The 18,121-nt window shown below is 42.0% G+C and overlaps 1 protein-coding gene across 2 annotated transcripts in view; it reads left to right on the plus strand.

The window, feature by feature from the left end:
- The window catches only part of DYNC1LI2 (dynein cytoplasmic 1 light intermediate chain 2), a 43,540-nt gene that overhangs the window by 3,212 nt on the left and 22,207 nt on the right, over window positions 1–18,121 (plus strand). For both annotated transcript variants that reach the window (XR_005222206.2, XM_037877513.2), the window contains exon 4: window positions 5,208–5,438. Coding sequence is in view for 1 of the 2 variants with exons in the window: in XM_037877513.2 (XP_037733441.1) it covers window positions 5,208–5,438 (231 nt within the window). In the remaining variant the exon portion in view is untranslated. The remainder of the gene's footprint in view (window positions 1–5,207; window positions 5,439–18,121) is intronic.

Raw genomic sequence — 18,121 nt, forward strand, 5'->3', positions numbered from 1 at the left:
AAATGCTTTGAGCTCTCTGGATGAAAGTGTTAATGGTGTTGCTCCTCTGCCCCTGAAAATAGAGGACCTTGTGGGAAGTGCATTGGCCACATTGCTGCTTGTGTATAGGAGTGACACACCTCATGCTCACATCAATAGTCAGCAGAGGCTCTGTACTTTCCTTGCCAAAGATGCCTGATGAGTCATACTCCTTGAATCCAGAGACAGCTAAAGAATTCTTCAGACTGTCGTACTATATTTGACCCATGGGCTATGCTCTTGCTGGGAGAGGTGGTCCTCCTTACGCCTGGGGGTCTGGAGATAATTAATCAGACATAAAACTTGCTGCAGCTTACCCATCTGCCTTTCCCAAAGCAGTGAAGATGTTATCTTCGCTGCTGCCTTCTCTGCCACCCAAATGGATACTAACATTTGCAGTATTGCCTCTTCTGTTGGCCATTATTCCTGACTGCTTGCCTCCTTCAGAGGAAGATGGGAAGGAATTTGGGATCTGCAACAGTACTTTCAACTATCAGGAAGGGATTGCTCCCTCCTCAGTCTCTCTTATGGTCCTGGCAAAGTACCACTTTCCTCTTTGGAGAGACATCCTCTTTAGTCGGCTGCCTTTCTGAGGAGCAGAACAAGAGAGCAAAGGAACTGGGGAGTGAGAAGAATGCAGTGTTCAGTAACATCCAATGAGAAGCTTATGGTGTTTCAGACTTTGACTTATACAGTAGCATCAATATCTTTTCTAAGATGGTACGTCTGAGTCAGATCATCTGCCTTTTATCAGGGATTCAGGCCTGTGTCAAAAGAAAGGATTCCTCAAGACCAACAAGACGCTGGAGGAAAACGAAGGGCACCAAGTCAACGGTAGGTCCCTGGAACTCTTTAATTGAAGCAAGAAGAGAATGGCCTTTACATCTTTCTTTGGTTCTGGAGACCATTATCTGGGATCTTCAGGTTTCCAGACTTTGGGTCCAGAAGAGTCTTAATCTTGGGAAGAAAATGCAAAATATGTTGGGCAGAGAGCTGGCTCGTCTTCCCTCCCTACCTAATTTAGCCTTTAAAAGCAAGATGATAAACTTGATTGCTCATGAGTCCAAAGCCAGATAAACTCTTACTTTCCTTCTTTCACCCTTTTCTTTTCTCTTCCCTCCCTCCAAAATCCCATTTGAGCATTTAGTTCATTTTCTTGCAACTTCAAGTAGAATAGCTATAGATTGTTAGGCCCTAGACACTTACCTTGGAGCTGTTATTCTTACCTTTGTCCTTTCTACCACATCAGAGATTTCTGACCAATTCTTGGGAGTGACTGACATCTGTCCTGGATGCCAAGTTATTCATGTAGTCCTTTTCTTGGATAACTGGCCAGGGATTTATTCCATAAAAGAGGTTCAGGGACACTTGGCAAGCAAGAGGATCCTCCAAGTTCAATGAGCCTGTACCTGAAGCTAGTGTCGTTTCTTCCACATACATAACACTTCAGCTCATCTGAACACTGGTTGTCAGCAAAATTCACTCAATGTGAATGACCTGGAAGCCTTGTATTCCTTTAAAAGTTTACCAGACCCTCAAATGGTGAGAGTTCCTAGGGATTGTGATGGAATTCATTTCAGTTTCTTTTCCTTGGCTATGTAATCACCACCAATACATCTCAACTAGGCAAGAGAGCACATTGTCAAAAGCTGATGTAATCAGTGGAACGTGTGGAAGATGAGCTCCACATAGCTCTGTTACAGCATATTTATTTATAAAGTGGCTTTTAAAATCTTTTCTGCCACTGATCAAAGGCAGCGTTATTAAGTGATAATGGACAAGACAGCAGAATATTACATCAGCAAGCGGTGAAGTGGTAGGAGACAAAGGCTATGTGGGATTGATGCACAGTGTATTACACTACAGATGACATGGAGAAAGAGCATGCTATCAGACTGCTTCATGCTGCAGGGGCAATATAAGCAGATTCTGACCATGGTAGATGGTTAAAATAGGACCATTCTTCTATGGTTCCGTTGCTGTTTGTAACAGAGATTAGTAGTCTTAACTGCAGAGAAATTCTGGGAAAGATTGTATCACAGATGTGTGCTGGCTGGGCTAGTTGCTCCATCATGAGACAGATGCTGTTAGTACACATACCTCTCATCACAGGAGAAATGGAGGCTCCTGTTGGTGTCATTGGAGCTGCTAGCTCAGGACGACGATCTTGTCTTGCATCCCATTTTGGAGCTGCTTCGCTTCATGGGTGATTGACTACCTTCTGACCTGATAAGCCACATGTAAATGTAGGAGATTCAGCTGCAATAGAGAGAGCCTTTTCCCCTTTGGAGTAACAATTCACCATAGATGGTTTTCTCAGTTATCCTACTACCTGAAAACTGTTTCCATAATCTGTCTCCATGCATCATTTTATTTTTTATTTATTGTACCCTAAATCCATTTGCCTCCTTTTATCTTAACAAGTTGTACTTGTCTGCATCTCAGTGTATGATCTGCTAAATGTTTGATTCTTTATTCAGTCATCTCATTGTCACAACTTTCCTGAAAGATCTCGTTAACCTCTTCCTATCATAGAATAGGTTCTGACTGGTGGGATGTTGCCATGACGGTGATAAAGTTGATAGACACACTATTCAAATCCTGGCAAGAATGCTCTTTATACTGCTTGTTTATAAAGAAATATGAGTTGCAAGTTTTACTACTGATCATCCCACTGAACACAGAATAAATTATCCTGCATTTTCATCTCTCATTAAACTGAAAAGGTGTCCAAGTTTGACACAATTTAGACTTCTAGTGTTCTTCCCAGCAACTTGATTTTACTTAGGTAAACTAGTCTCCATATACTGGATGCTAAGGTGGCTTTGAGCTGCTGTTTGGATGGGACTAAGGCATTTAGCAGATAAATAAGACTGTGTAGCCATTTGGAATCAGTATAAAGCCATTTCTTCTTAGGCATGTGCTCAGTGGATTAGGCTGTGCAATGAGACATGATTTATTATTAAGAGTCTTAGAGCTCACGCTACCATAGTTAAGTCAGCATTGATTTAAACGTTTCTGTGGGGTTGCTAACTGGAAGCGTGTACCTGGATGTATACAAAACCACTCGACTTGTATCTAAAACAAGTTGGTCATCTTAACTTTCAAAAAGTAATTTTGCCATTCATGTTTGATTAAAAATTTTCCGCCCACCTTCCTGGAGCTTGTACTATTTGCTAGACTTCCACAACTGGAAATGCAGATGACACTTCTAAAAAATAGAAAATGGTTGCTTAACATTACTCACCCCGACTTCCTCTCTGTATTCTCAGAGGACTTCTGGGTTTAACAGAAGGGACTGAGGCAGTAGGACTGCTTGACCTTTCTATAATTTCCGCTCCAAACATTCAGTGCTGTGAGAGTACTTCTGTGGCCCCAGTGGGCACTGCTTTCTAGAAGTTCCAGAAGCGTGATCGGGTCTGGGGGAGGTATATCTCTCAAGTGGGAATATGCAGCAACAAAGCTCCCTAAGTACCAGTTACTGTGATGAGTAACTATTTAAAGTAAGGTTTCAGAGTAGCAGCCGTGTTAGTCTGTAGTCACAAAAAGAAAAGGAGTACTTGTGGCACCTTAGAGACAAACAAATTTTATTTGAGCATAAGCTTTCGTGAGCCACAGCTCACTTAAGTAATGCATCCGATGAAGTGAGCTGTAGCTCACGAAAGCTTATGCTCAGATAAATTGGTTAGTCTCTAAGGTGCCACAAGTACTCCTTTTCTTTTTGTTTAAAGTAAGTGGATACTACTAGGAAGCACAGATGGGAGACGACATCTTTAATCTAATTAAAAGCATAACCGTTGACCTATGTTCTGGGTTGATGGTACTTGGATAACTTAACTGAACCAAAGTCAAGCAGTAAATCAACTTTCTGACTGTTTCCTGAGTTCTTAATTTTTAGAGCCACAATTTAAAAAAGGGTTAATATTTTTAACTGTATATGTTCTCCGTGTGCTCAGTCTTTTATCCTCTTCATCTTTCTAAAGTGTCCTGATGAAGTCTCAGGTGTGTGATTCATTGGCTTAAACATGTGAGGATGGCCACATTTGCTATACTTTAGATTATTTAAAGTGCAGCGTGCACCAGCTGAGTTTTAAAAAACAAAATGTGAAGTCATCTTAGAACAATGGTCCCAAACTGTGGGGCATGCCCCCCTAAGGGGGTGTGGGGAAATGTTTTGAGAGAGTGCGGTGGGGCCCAAGCCAGCCCTCATAGGGGATGGTGGGGGAGCACCACTCTGCCCCCAGCTCTGCTCTGGCCCCGCCCGTAGCCTTGGCTCCGCCCACAGCCTCGGCTCCAGTCCGCAGCTGCTGGGGAGGCGCAGGCAGATTACATTAGGGGTTCAAGGGGGGCGCATGACATAAAATATCTACTGAACTTAGAATACATACAGATCTTCAGTAGAAAGTTCAAATTCTCACATGTTGCAAATAAGTATTGCCGTGAAAACAAATCTTGCTGCAAGAGTAGAGACCAATGATTGCTAATATTAGATACTTCAGTGTTCTTGGCAGAATATTGGCTTGCATAAAAGATTAGATGTATAGGTAGAGTGGGCGTTAAATTATATTGCAATTCCAGTTGGGTTTGTTCATAAACTGGTTACTTTGATATCTGCATTTTCAAATTTATTAGAAATGTGTGTTTTAACCTCTCATGCTAGACTTGCAGTACTTTGCAGGATTCTGACTAAAGATACTAGCACCTAACACGGTGAAGCCTTAATTATACGCACAACTGTAATGATCTCGTGACATACTTGTGTCCAGGTATGAATACGTATGCCAAATTCAGCAGTGCTGTATAATGTATTAAGTGAATGATTGTAACACACTAAGCAGAAAGTATTCTTTTATAAAAATGAAATGTGCACTTAGGAAAAGTAAGAGAATACAGATGTTCATACCTCTTTGCTTGTAAATTAAAACCAAGATTCTTACAGAAAACAACAACTCATTCTACAGGGACATTGCCAAATTGCTTTGTAGGTGCTCTTTTCCCCTAAGGGATGGGCGGTACATATACACTCATCATGTTAAATGCGAACAGGCTAGACTTGCTGGTAGCTAACTTCTGCTCATCTTAAATTTGGCACTGTAATACCATGTTGGTTTGCTACTTACTGATGGACTAATGTGGTTGTAGCAAAAAGCACGTTAGTTTGAGGTATAATTGACCCTTTTCCTTTTCAGATCAGACTCGCTGTAATGTTTGGATTCTAGATGGAGACCTGTATCATAAAGGGCTCTTGAAGTTTGCTGTTTCTGCAGAAAACCTACAAGAGACCTTAGTAGTCTTTGTGGCAGATATGTCTAGACCATGGACTGTTATGGAATCTCTACAAAAATGGGCGAGCGTCTTACGTGAGCACATTGATAAGCTGAGAATTCCCCCGGAAGAGATGAGAGACATGGAACAAAAATGTAAGTCCAGTATGATTTTTCTTAAATGGCTTTTTGCATCTTAATGACAGTTTGTTTAAACCATGTCTTGCTGTACTACTTCCCCAATGCACAGTACTTAAAAGCAGGAGATAGCTAAATGTAAACTTTCAAGTTTTGACTGTAACACTGGTGTTAAATGAATGGACTTTCTATCAAGTTTTTAAAGAACTTCTCCAGGTTTTGTTTGTATTCACTATTAGAATACCAGCTGAGTTAATCACTCTTTGAGTAAAGGATGTAATATTTCAAGTTGCCTTGTATTTGAGCCTTCATGCTTTCATTGAAATAGATCAGTATTTAATCAGCCAACTTTAAATATCATCAAGCTTTTTTAAAAAAAAATCTACTAGAGCAAACTTACACTTTTCTCTCTCTCTACTCACTGTTCCATATGTAGCTATGTGTACATAAATATAATACAAATATATACTTTCTCTAATTCACTTCTTCTTGCCTGTTCTTTAGGTTTGGGTAGCCGTGGTTGTATATTCCAGTGTCAAACTGGATTATGATCTAGGTGAAAGAATGCTTTAATAGGATTTTGTAGGCTATAAACAACCACTGTCTTAAGTGTGATGTTGAGAGGAAGGGTACACTAAAACATACTGTCATTTTGAGGCTAGTGGTTTCCCTGTAATGTGCTTTCTAAAGAACTACATTCCTGGTTTGAAAAAGCTTCAGGATATATTCATATGGCTAATATCCTCAGAGGAACTCTTTAAATATATTTCTCATTCTAGAATGTTGTTGTCATTGGCAGGGTTGTTTGCTACATGAAAGAGTGCTAAAATCTTCACCAAACTGTGGGTCTTCTTAGTGCATATGTTTGTTTAAAAAACCTGGAGTGATGCTTGGTGTTTAGAGTTGGATGCAGTGTTACATAGGCTAGAGTCCTGAAAATAGTTTTAATGCTTTTTTTTTTTTCCAAGTGTGGCAGTAATTCTGTATCTGGAAGCTCTTAAAGATTTTTAAGAGATTTCCAACTGAAATGAGAAGATATAGTGTAATAGGACTGATGCATAGGAGTGAATTCTTAGGAAATAAGGCCAGAAGACTCATGTGATGATCCACCAAATGGTGTCAGTCTTGGAGAAAGCCCATCTCCCACCCCCAGTAAGGAGGTAAGCAGCAATTCAAACAATACAGCATGTAATGAAGCCATCAAGCTAGAGAGCAATATGAGTGAGATGCAGCCTTCAGAAGAGAACTATTCTGTAGCTGGATGGGAGAGTAAAGTTATCTAGGCCACATCCATGCCACTGGTGCTCTGGTACGGTTCCAGAGTTATGCCTCTGTAAGCCTGTAATGAAGACGCAGACTACAGCAACAGAAGGGGATTTTCCATTGCTGTAGCATCTTCACCTTCCCAAGCAACAGTAGTTAGGTCGACAGAAGCATTCTTTTATTGACCTTGCTGTGTCTATGTTGGGGGTTAAGTTGGCATAGCTACGGCACCCAAGGGTGTGGATTTTTCACAGACCTGATCACCTGCTGTGTGAACCTAAGTTTTAAGTGTGGACCAGGTCCAAGGAAAATGGTTTGGGGTCATGGTGGATACTCAGCTGAACGTGTGCTCCTGGTGCAATGCTGGCAATCCTTGGATGAATAAATGGGGCAGATCTTGAATAGGAGTAGAGGGATTGTATTACTTCTGTATTTGGCATGGGTGTGAACACTGCTGGAATACTGTGTTCAGTTCTGGTATCCATAATTCAAGAAGGATATTAATAAATTGGAGAGGGTTCAGAGAAGAGTCATGAGAACAATTAAAGGATTCGAAAATACATGCCTTATAGTGATAGACTCGGGGTGCTTAATCTATTTACCTTAACAAAGAGAAGGCTAAAAGGTGACTTGGCTGCAGTCTATACATCCCTACATGGGGAACAAATATTTAATACTAGGCTCTTCTCTCTAGTAAAGAAAGGTATAACACAAGCCAATGGCTGAAACTTGAAGCTAGAGAAATTCAAACTGGAAATAAGGCTTAAAATTGAGAGTGAGTAACCACTGGAGCAACTTATCAATGGTTGTGGTAGATTGTCCATCACTGACTATTTTTAAATCAAGAGTTAATGTTTTTTCTGAAGGAAAGCTCCTGGGGAGATTCTGTGGGACTGCATGCCCACAGAATTCCTGCGCTTCCCTGAAGAAAAGAGCAAGGAAGCTGCGCGGGGCTAGGGGGGCTGGGCAACCATGGCGTAGTTTGCGGGGGGTTGCCCCCCCAAACAGAGGCAAGGCATGGGGGAGTACAGGGGGTTACATGCCTCCCCATTTCTGTAAGTACAGAGCTGTCCAGCTGAAAGAGGCTGCCTCTTGGCTCTGCTGACTCTGCAGCTGAACGCTACCTCCTGGGTCCTAGAGCCAGTTGTTCTCCCCTTCTGTGAGCTAGGAACCTTCCTGTTTTCTGTGCAACAGTGAGTGCTTGCTGTGGAGCTGGGTAAGGTGCAGGGAGGAAGTGGGAAAGGAAGGGGGGTGGAATAGGGCGGGGGGGAATGTGGAAGTGAGGGGAGGAGGATGGAGAAGAAAATGGGATAGGGGAATCGCGGAAGGAAGCAGGAGCCCGGCATGCGGCGCCCCCTTGGCAACAGCTGGGGCTCCACCGTTAAGCAGGCCCATCAAACGCTCACTCTGACAAGCCCTACCCCACTACACCTGGATCCCTTCTTTGAGCCCCCCACTGATGCCCCAACGAGCTGCACCTGAACCCCCACCCTATCATGCCCCACTCCCCCCAGCACCCTAAGACCCCATACCCAGACCTCCCTGCTGAGCCCCTACCACCTTCGCCTGGATCCCCTGCAGAGTCCCGTTGCCCCTGCAGCCGGAATTCCCCCCTCCCCCCCACGAGCTCCTGTACATCCAGATCTCCCACTGAGCCACCCACACCCGGATTGCCCCACACAGAAACCTCTCACCCCACACTTGGATCCTGCTGAGTTGAGCCTGGCCGCCCACACCTGGTGCACCTGGCGCAGAGGGGCAGGGCCCCAGGGTGTTTCTGGGGCAGGCCCAGTCCTTGCACTGTCTCAGGATCAGATGCAGCCTCACTGCTGAATCCCTGAACTGCAGGAGGTGGGGACTTCAGGGTGATCTCCCACCTGAATGCAGCCGGTGGCCTATGCTCTCCACTGCCATGCTGGAGCCACATTTCTTTATTGACCAATACAATTTGCAGAATTTTGCAGAATTTTAAAATATTGTGCACAGAATTTTTAATTTTTTGGCACAGAATTCCCTCAGGAGTAAAGGATATGCTCTAGTAATTATTTTTGGGAAGTTCTGTTGCCTGTATTACACAGGAAATCAGACTAGAATCAGTGAATGCATTGGTCTCTTCTGAATGGAATCTATGAAGGTGTATTCTCAGAAGGTTTCCCACCACCAATTCTCAGCTATATACAGGCTTCACAGCTACTTTGCCTACAACAGGCCTGGCCAGCAACAGACTAGGAGGCTCCCACTTCCTTCTGTGCCTGACCTTTCTCTTTTCCTCTTCCGCTTTTCTCTGGCTTCCGCACAGCCTTTATAGCTCCGGACTAATAAGACTGGCAGGAGCGGCCAGTTACCAGGCAGGCACCAAGGTATTCAGCTAGCCCCACTCCATCCCCTTGTTGGGGTTGGAGTGGCAGGAGCTGATTAAAGGCTTCTCAGCCAGTACCCTGCCACACTCCACCACCGGATTTCCATTTGCTGAATTCGGTCTGAACCATCTGTTTTGCTCAATGATATGCAGCCTTCCTAGCTACTGAATCCTTGGCCACTATGTAGGCTTGTTGGGTAGCATGCAGTGAGTTCAAGAGTTGACATATTTCAGGGTCATTCTCATCAAAGTAGTCCTGATGTTTCCCTTTAAACAAAGCAAAGAACTTCAGCAGCCATATTATATGTCAGGTCCCAAAAATGTTTCCAGGCTAGCTCTACATCCACTGAGGCTTCTGTCACTAAGGGAAATTCTTCCATGAGTTGTTGTTGGAATTAAGTGTCTCAGTTTTCAAGGCTTGAAGTATTGATATGGGGACATCATGGAGCTCTCTTTGCCATATAATAATGTAACTATTTTGAATTAAGGCGCGTCCAGGTCATCTTATACTTGGTCTGTTGAAACACTTAGTGACGACTAGGTTGTACTTGGTACATTTGGAAAGTAGTAGCAAGCCATTAGAGCTCTTGTTACCAACTCCATGACAACCTATCACGTCACCCCAGGATGCAGTCACGACCAACCTTAGCATGGAAATCACCTAGAGTGGTCAACTTATTACATGGGACTGATGTGATGACGCTATCAGGGGTTTGATAGAAGTCCTCCTTATCCTCATCCGGATTGATCATTTTTAGCGTATGTGTTGATGGTAAGAGCATAGTGAGCTTTCACAAAGGCCAGCGTGGAGAAGCATCGCTCTGTCGTTGACACCATTTGGCAGTGACTCTTTGCAGGCAATCAAAAAGCAAGTGGCAAAACCCCACACCAGAGCACCTGCATTTATCCTCAGATCTGCAAGTCCAATAAAAGATGTAATAAGCACCCACTTCTTCTGGCTGCAACTCACCAGCAAGTCTTGTCTCACTGAGTGCCTCAATATCTGTATTGTATCATGCCAATACTCTACTGAGTGTAGAAGTTCTGTGTTCAGTTCTGTCACCTCTGTCAGAGCATACAAATATTCCAAGCTGCAAAATTTATTTGGATCTTCCTTATATTTAGATTGCAGAAAAGTTGGATGACCAGTCAGGTATGGCATTCTGAGGGTATGTCTATGCGACAATGAAAAACCTCTGCCTGGCCAATGCCAGCTGACTCCAGCTTGTGGAGCTTTGGCTAGGGGGTGCTATAGATGTTCAGGCTCAGACCTTGCAGTGTCCTAGAGCCTGGGATCTAGCCCGAGCCTTTATGTCTGCACTGCAATTAAACATCCCTTAGCCTATGCCCCATGAGCCTCAATCAGCTAGCACAAAAGGTTTGGGAGGAGCAAGTATTTTTTAGGGATTTTTTTCCAGTCTCTTCCCCATTTGAAGAAACAGCACTCTAGATAGGGCTGCTCTGACACCCAGGAAGGATACAAACATGACATTTTCTCTAGTCTATGATGAACGACCATTACTCCACTCCATCAGCTCCAGGAAAAGTGCCAGGAGAAAAACTGCTCTTTATATGATGTTCAGTCAATTTAGCTAAACCTTTTGATTCTGTAAATCGTGAGGGACTCTGGAAACATTTTGTTAATCTTTGGATGCCCTGCAAAGTTTATTTCTGTCATTTGGTCCTTCCATAATGGGTTGATGGTCAGAATGGTGGAAAATGGCAAGATATCAGACCCCTTTCTGGTCACTAGTGGCAGCAAACAAGATTTTGTTATCGCTCCCACACTTTTCCACCTTTTTTGGGGCTGTGCTTATGGATGTATTTTGTGGTGTTGTTGGAGGAGTATTTATAAGTTCTACACTGATGGGAAGTTGTTCAAGCTTCAATGCTTTCATGTGCACAGTGGCAGATTGACTCGTTAAGGAACTTTTATTTGCTGGTGACTGTGCACTCTGGTTGCTCATTCAATTTATAACTGGTTACTTTGCTCATGCAACCAATCAGCCTAAAGAAAACTGAAGTACTGTATCAACCTGTGCTGGGGATGTGCATGTCTACCCAGTTCTTAAGATTAACCACTGTCCTCTCAAGTCCATGGAGAAGTTTTACTACCGAGCAAGTGTGCTGTCACAGAATGCCACAGTTAATGTTACCCATCACATAGGCAAGGCCAACTCTGCGTTTGAAATGCTGTCACACTGCCTATGGAACTGTAACGTCTGCAACGGTCATGGACAATTTTGTCTATCCCACGTGTAACCATATTGTGGTTCTCACATTGGTCTGACCTCACATATACGTGTTCACCAAAAGTGTTCGATGAATCCTTGTATGTTAACATCGATGTGAGACTCCATCATCGTCATTTGGGTGGAAATTCAAATTCAGTTAAAAATGCACCACAGCATTTTATTTTTTTTATAAAAATCACCATATATGGGGGGGGGGGGTGTATGTATGTGTGTGTGTGTGTGTGTGTGTGTGTGTGTGTGTATATATATATATATATATATATATATATATATATATGCTCACACACACACCTCTACCCCGATATAACACGAATTCGGATATAATGCGGTAAAGCAGTGCTGGGGGGGGGGGGGGGTAGGCTGCGCACTCTGGTGGATCATAGCAAGGTCGATATAATGGGGTTTCACCTATAACGCGGTAAGATTTTTTTGGCTCCTGAGGACAGCGTTATATCGGGGTAGAGGTGTGTAAGAAAAAAGTTTATCAAAACATGTTTTGCATTTAAAACTGATTTATTTAACAAAGGAAGAAGTATCTATAGTTAGGGAATTGAACTGATTGTTTTGGGTTACCAAATCCTTTGAGACTTTGTAACTAGTAGATCTCATCCACTCACACGTAGCTTTTGTTCACAGGTTGAAAGAGGAAAATAAGCTTTCCTGCTTTTTCAACTCTTAGTTGGTTTCTTAATTTTGAATGAATTAGTCATTTAACTGAACTAGTTCAATAAATTGAAACAAAGAAACTATTCTGTTTACACCTTCAGAGATGACTACTGATGTCAAAAGCTGGCTTAGCATGTCAGCAAACTCTGATTCCAGATGCTCAGCCAGCGAGTTGAAACAGTTCAGTGGTCTAGCTTTATTTGAAACTTAGTAGCAAATGTAGTGCTTAATATTCTTTTTATTTTTAATTTAAATGATTTTAATACAATGTAAGTTTAAGACTTAAGTTGTAAAGTTCAAATTTAATTTAAAGTGGGTTTATTTAAAAAAATAATAGTTTAATGTAACTAAAAAATCAGATTTTTTTTAATATAAAATTATTTGTATCCCCCCAGCTTGTGGAAGCTTCTCTCTGACATCTTTTCAAGGATTTGTAACAGTCAGATCAATCTCAGCAAGGTTGAAACAGCTCTCAGTATTGAAACTATAGGCTCAAACTACATATATACCCTAAGTAAATTAAAAAAAAAAAGGGTGGGGGGGGAAATGGCATCCTGGCAGTAAACAGAGTAAAAGAGGCAGAGACAAAAAAGACATTTTTTGTAAAAATGGGAAGTCAAATCCTACTGAGGAAAATAGAAAGGAACTTAAACTTTGGCAAATAAAGTATAATTAGGTAGGCCAAAAAAGAATTTGAAGGGCAACAAGCAGAAGACACAAACTAACAGCAATTTTTTTTTTAAGTACGTGAGAAGGAGGAAGCCTGCCAAACAATCAGTGGGGCCACTGAAAAATCAAGGTGTTAAAGGAGCACTCAGGAAAGACAAGGCAATCGCGGAGCAGCTAAATATATTCTTTGCATCTGTCTCTGCTATCTGAGTCATTCTTTTTAGGTGGCAAATCTGAGGAATTGTAGCCTATTGACGTGTCAGTAGAGGAGGTTTTGGAATAAATTGATAAATTAAACGGTAATAAGTACCAGATAGTATTCATCCAAGAGTTGTGAAGGAGGCCAAATATGAAATTGCAGAACTACTGACTGTGGTATGTATCCTGTTGCTTAAACTAGTCTCTCTAGCATATAGCTAATGTGATGCCAATTTTGAAAAAAAGACTCCAGAGGTGACCCTAGCAATTTCAGGCCAGTAAGCCTAACTTCATTACCAGGCATACTGATTGAAACTGTAGCAAAGAACAGAATTATCAGACACATAGATGAACGTAATATGTTGGGGAAGAGTCAATATGGCATTTATAAAGGGAAATCATGCCTCATAGATCTGTCAGAATTCTTTGATGGTGTCAAACATGTTGTCAAGGATGATCCAGTGGATTAAATGTATTTGGACTTTCACAAAACCTTTTACAAGGCCCTCACCAAAGGCTCTTAAGCAAAATAGGCGGTCATGGGATAAGAGGGAAGGTCCTCTCATGGATCAGTAACTGGCTAAAAGATAGGAAACAATGGGTAGGAATAAATGGTCAGTTTTCACAATGGAGAGAGATAAATAGCAGTATCCCCCAAGAATCTGTACTGGGACCAGTGCTGTTCAGCGTGTTCATAAAAGATCTGGAAAAAGGGGTAAAGAGTGAGTTGGCAAAGTTTGCAGATGATACAAAGTTACTCAAGCTACTTAAGTCCAAAGCTGATTCTGACAAGTTACGGAGGGATCTCACAAAACTGGGTGACTGGGCAACACAAAGGCAGATGACAGGTTTCAGAGTAACAGCCGTGTTAGTCTATATTCGCAAAAAGAAAAGGAGTACTTGTTGCACCTTAGAGACTAAGTATTTAAGCTTATGCTCAAATAAATTGGTTAGTCTCTAAGGTGCCACAAGTACTCCTTTTCTTTTTACAAAGGCAGATGAAATTCAGTGTTGATAAATGCAAAGTAATGCACATTGGAAAACTTAACCTCAACTATCCGTACAGAATGATTGGATCTAAATTAGCTGTTACCACTCAAGAAAGAGATCTTGGAATCATTATGGATAATTTTCTTAAAACATCAGCTTTTTTGGCTGCCGTTACACTTCGAGCAAACAGAATATTAGGGATATAAGAACGTAAGAATGCCATCATGGGTCAGACCAAAGGTCCATCCAGCCCAGCATCCTGTCTACCGACAATGACCAATGCCAGGTGCCCCAGAGGGAGTGAACCTAACAGGTAATGATCAAGTGATCTCTCTCCTGCCATCCATCTCCACCCTCTGACAAACAGAAGCTAGGGACACCATTCCTTACCCATCCTGGCTAATAGCCATTAATGGACTTAACCTCCATGAATTTATCTAGTTCTCTTTTAAACCCTGTTATAGTCCTAGCCTTCACAACCTCCTCAGGCAAGGAGTTCCACAGGTTGACTGTGCGCTGAATGAAGAAGAACTTCCTTTTACTTGTTTTAAACCTGCTACCTGTTAATTTCATTTGATTGCCCCTAGTTCTTATATTATGGGAACAAGTAAATAACTTTTCCTTATTCACTTTCTCCACACCACTCATGATTTTATATACCTCTATCATATCCCCCCTTAGTCTCCTCCTTTCCAAGCTGAAAAGTCCTAGCCTCTTTAATCTCTCTTCATATGGGATCCGTTCCAAACCCCTAATCATTTTAGTTGCCCTTTTCTGAACCTTTTCTAATGCCAATATATCTTTTTTGATATGAGGGGACCACATCTGTACACAATATTCAAGATGTGAGTGTACCATGGATTTATATAAGGGCAATAAGATATTCTCTGTCTTATTCTCTATCCCTTTTTTAATAGTTCATAACATCCCATTTGCTTTTTCGACTGCCGCTGCACACTGCGTGGACATCTTCAGAGAACTATCCACGATGACTCCCAAGATCTTACTCCTGATTAGTTGTAGCTAAATTAGCCCCCATCATATTGTATGTATAGTTGGGGTTATTTTTTCCAATGTGCATTACTTTACGTTTATCCACATTAAATTTCATTTGCCATTTTGTTGCCCAATCACTTAGTTTTGTGAGATCTTTTTGAAGTTCTTCACAGTCTGCTTTGGTCTTAACTATCTTGAGCAGGTTAGTATCATTTGCAAACTTTGCCACCTCACTGTTTACCCCTTTCTCCAGATCATTTATGAATAAGTTGAATAGGATTGGTCCTAGGACTGACCCTTGGGGAATACCTCTAGTTACCCCTCTCCATTCTGAAAAATTACCATTTATTCCTACCCTTTGTTCCCTGTCTTTTAACCAGTTCTCAGTCCATGAAAGGATCTTCCCTCTTATCCCATGACAATTTAATTTACATAAGAGCCTTTGGTGAGGGACCTAGTCAAAGGCTTTCTGGAAATCTAAGTACACTGTGTCCACTGGATCCCCCTTGTCCACATGTTTGTTGATCTCTTCAAAGAATTCTAATAGATTAGTGAGACATGATCTCCCTTTACAGAAACCATGTTGACTTTTGCCCAACAATTTATGTTCTTCTATGTGGTTTGACAATTTTATTCTTTACTGTTGTTTCAGCTACTTTGCCTGGTACTGACATGAGACTTACCGGTCTGTAATTGCCAGGATCACCTCTAGAGCCCTTCTTAAATATTGGCGTTACATTAGCTATCTTCCAGTCATTGGGTACAGTATCTGATTTAAAGCACAGGTTACAAACCATAGTTAATAGTTCCGCAATTTCACATCTGAGTTCTTTCAGAACTCTTGGGTGAATGCCATCTGGTCCTGGTGACTTGTGCCATCTGGTCCTGGTGACTTGTTAAATTTCTCAATTTCTTCGCACCAGGCAGGCAAGTCACCATACGGTTTTCCCGGTCATCACAAACCCAGCTATCTATGTTTCTAATGATCGAATCTCCCATTACTAACACGTGCCTTTTCCTAATGACTGGAGTTTCCTCCCCTGGAGAGGTAACCTCAGTGTGAGTGAATACCCCAGCATCATCTGGAAGGAGGTTCCCAACTATGGGAAGGTTTCCCTCTGTTCCTGTTGACTGCTGTTCTTCTCTGGCCCTTTCATCCTCCTTAACAGCACAGGGGCTGTCCAACCGGAGGTGGGACAAATCTACAGTGTCCCAGAAAGCCTCATCAACATACCTCTCTGCCTCCCTTAGCTCCTCCAGTTCCGCCACCCTGGCCTCCAAACCCAGTACACGGTCTTTGAGAGCCAGGAGCTCCTTGCACCAAATGCACACATACGCCACCCACCCACAGGGCAGGTAATCATACATGCTACACTGAGTGCAATAAACAGGATAGCCCCCACTCTGCTGCTGGGCTTCTGCCTGCATTCTCTCCTACAGCTACCTAGGTTAATGGTAGGGTTTTTGTTTAAATCAAGAAGTTTTGATTATAGTTTAGTTGAAAGTTTTAAAGAATGGCAAGTGTACCTCGCCCATTTCCACTCCCCTTCCAAACTCCCTTTCAAAACTCCCTGTTAGCGGTCCCAGTTCGTAAAGTTAGGAAAGGGCTAGATAATAACACATAAAATACCATAATGCCACTATATAAATCCATGATATGCCCACACCTTGAATACTGTATGCAGTTCTTGTCATTCCATCTTAAAAAAAACGCAAATGGAAAAAGTACAGAGAAGGGCACAAAACTGTTTGGGGAATGGGATAGTCTTCGTAGGTATTGCTGTACATCCCATAGTGAGTGTGTGTGTTCAAGGAGGCGTACCTAATACAATACATTGCTAACTTCTTACAGTGTTGTATTTTGTTCAGATATCAAGGTACAACTGACTTTTAGTTACGACTAATGCCCTGGGGGTAAAAATCTTTTTTTTTAAATGTGTAGTATTTACAATTTTCAGAGTAGCAGCTGTGTTAGTCTGTATTCGCAAAAAAAAAAGGAGTACTAGTGGCATCCGATGAAGTGAGCTGTAGCTCACGAAAGCTTATGCTCAAATAAATTGGTTAGTCTCTAAGGTGCCACTAGTATTCCTTTTCTTTTAGTATTTACAAGTAAGCTTTTCTATGTTTACATTTGCTTCTGTTGTTGCGGGGTTTTTTTGTTTTGTTTTAACTTTTTGGATTTGTATATGCTCTCCTATCAGAGTCTGCAAAAGAATTAATACCCCACCGGAAAAAACTATTCTGCTAGTGTGGTTTGATCCATCAAAGACTAAGTGTATCTAAAGCTGTCTTAAAGGACTCCTTTGTATATTGAAACTGAAATAAATGTTCTTAAACAAATTTTGTTTTTTCTGTTTCATATGAATGCAGCTTGCTCTTAAGGGCTGATCTCTGGCATTTAAAAAAAAAAGAAACCATTTAGTTTAAGGAACAAAGGAACAAAGACTCCAGAATTTGGCAAACAGGTGCTCACAAATCTGAGCTGTACAAAGCAACTGATAGTGTTTCATTTAAGAGATTGGTATTTCAGAAACAAAGTATATCTAAGTTTAACAGCCAATAGTTTTGAGCTTCTTAATAGTTTTTACACCAGTTCATCTCCACTTATAACTGCACAGTGCCTAATCCTACAAAGGCATTTGGGAATTAAGTGCTGGACACCCTCTGCAGGCTTGGGCCCTCCAAACCTCTTAGTGCAGATTTTTTATTATAATTACTAACTCAGCCCTGAGGGTCCATATTGCTTCTATTCAGTGGCTTTTATTAGTGTAATAGAAATCATTTGGTATCTTGAAAGGCTTCGGCTTTTTCATATTTGAAGATTTTTGATAAATCCACTCTTTTGTAAAGAAAACTCTTTCTATTACTATGTGGACACAACCTAGCACAGCGATTCTCAAACTCTGGGTTGAGACCCCAGAGTGGGTCCCAGTTCTGTTTTAATGGAGTCACCAGGGCTGGCATTAGACTTGCTGGGGCCTGGGGCTGAAGCTGAAGCCAAAGGGCTTCAGTCCTGCGTGGCGGAGTTCAGGTTACAGGCCTTCTGCCTGGGGCTGAAGCCCTTGGGTTTTGACCCCCTCCCCTGGGGCGGCGGGGCTTGGGCGGGCTTAAGGTTCGGTCCCTCCTCCTGGGGTCGTGTAGTAATTTTTGTTGTCAGAAGGGGGTCTCAGTGCAATGAAGTTTGAGAACCTGTGACATAGCAGTGGGGTGGCCAACCTGAGCTGAGAAGGAGACAGAATTTACCAAGGTACATTGCCAGAGAGCCACAGTAATTCGTCAGCAGCCCCCCCATCAGCTCACCTACC

This window comes from Chelonia mydas, chromosome 12, assembly GCF_015237465.2.
Source record: "Chelonia mydas isolate rCheMyd1 chromosome 12, rCheMyd1.pri.v2, whole genome shotgun sequence".
Classification (NCBI taxonomy): Eukaryota; Metazoa; Chordata; order Testudines; family Cheloniidae; genus Chelonia; species Chelonia mydas.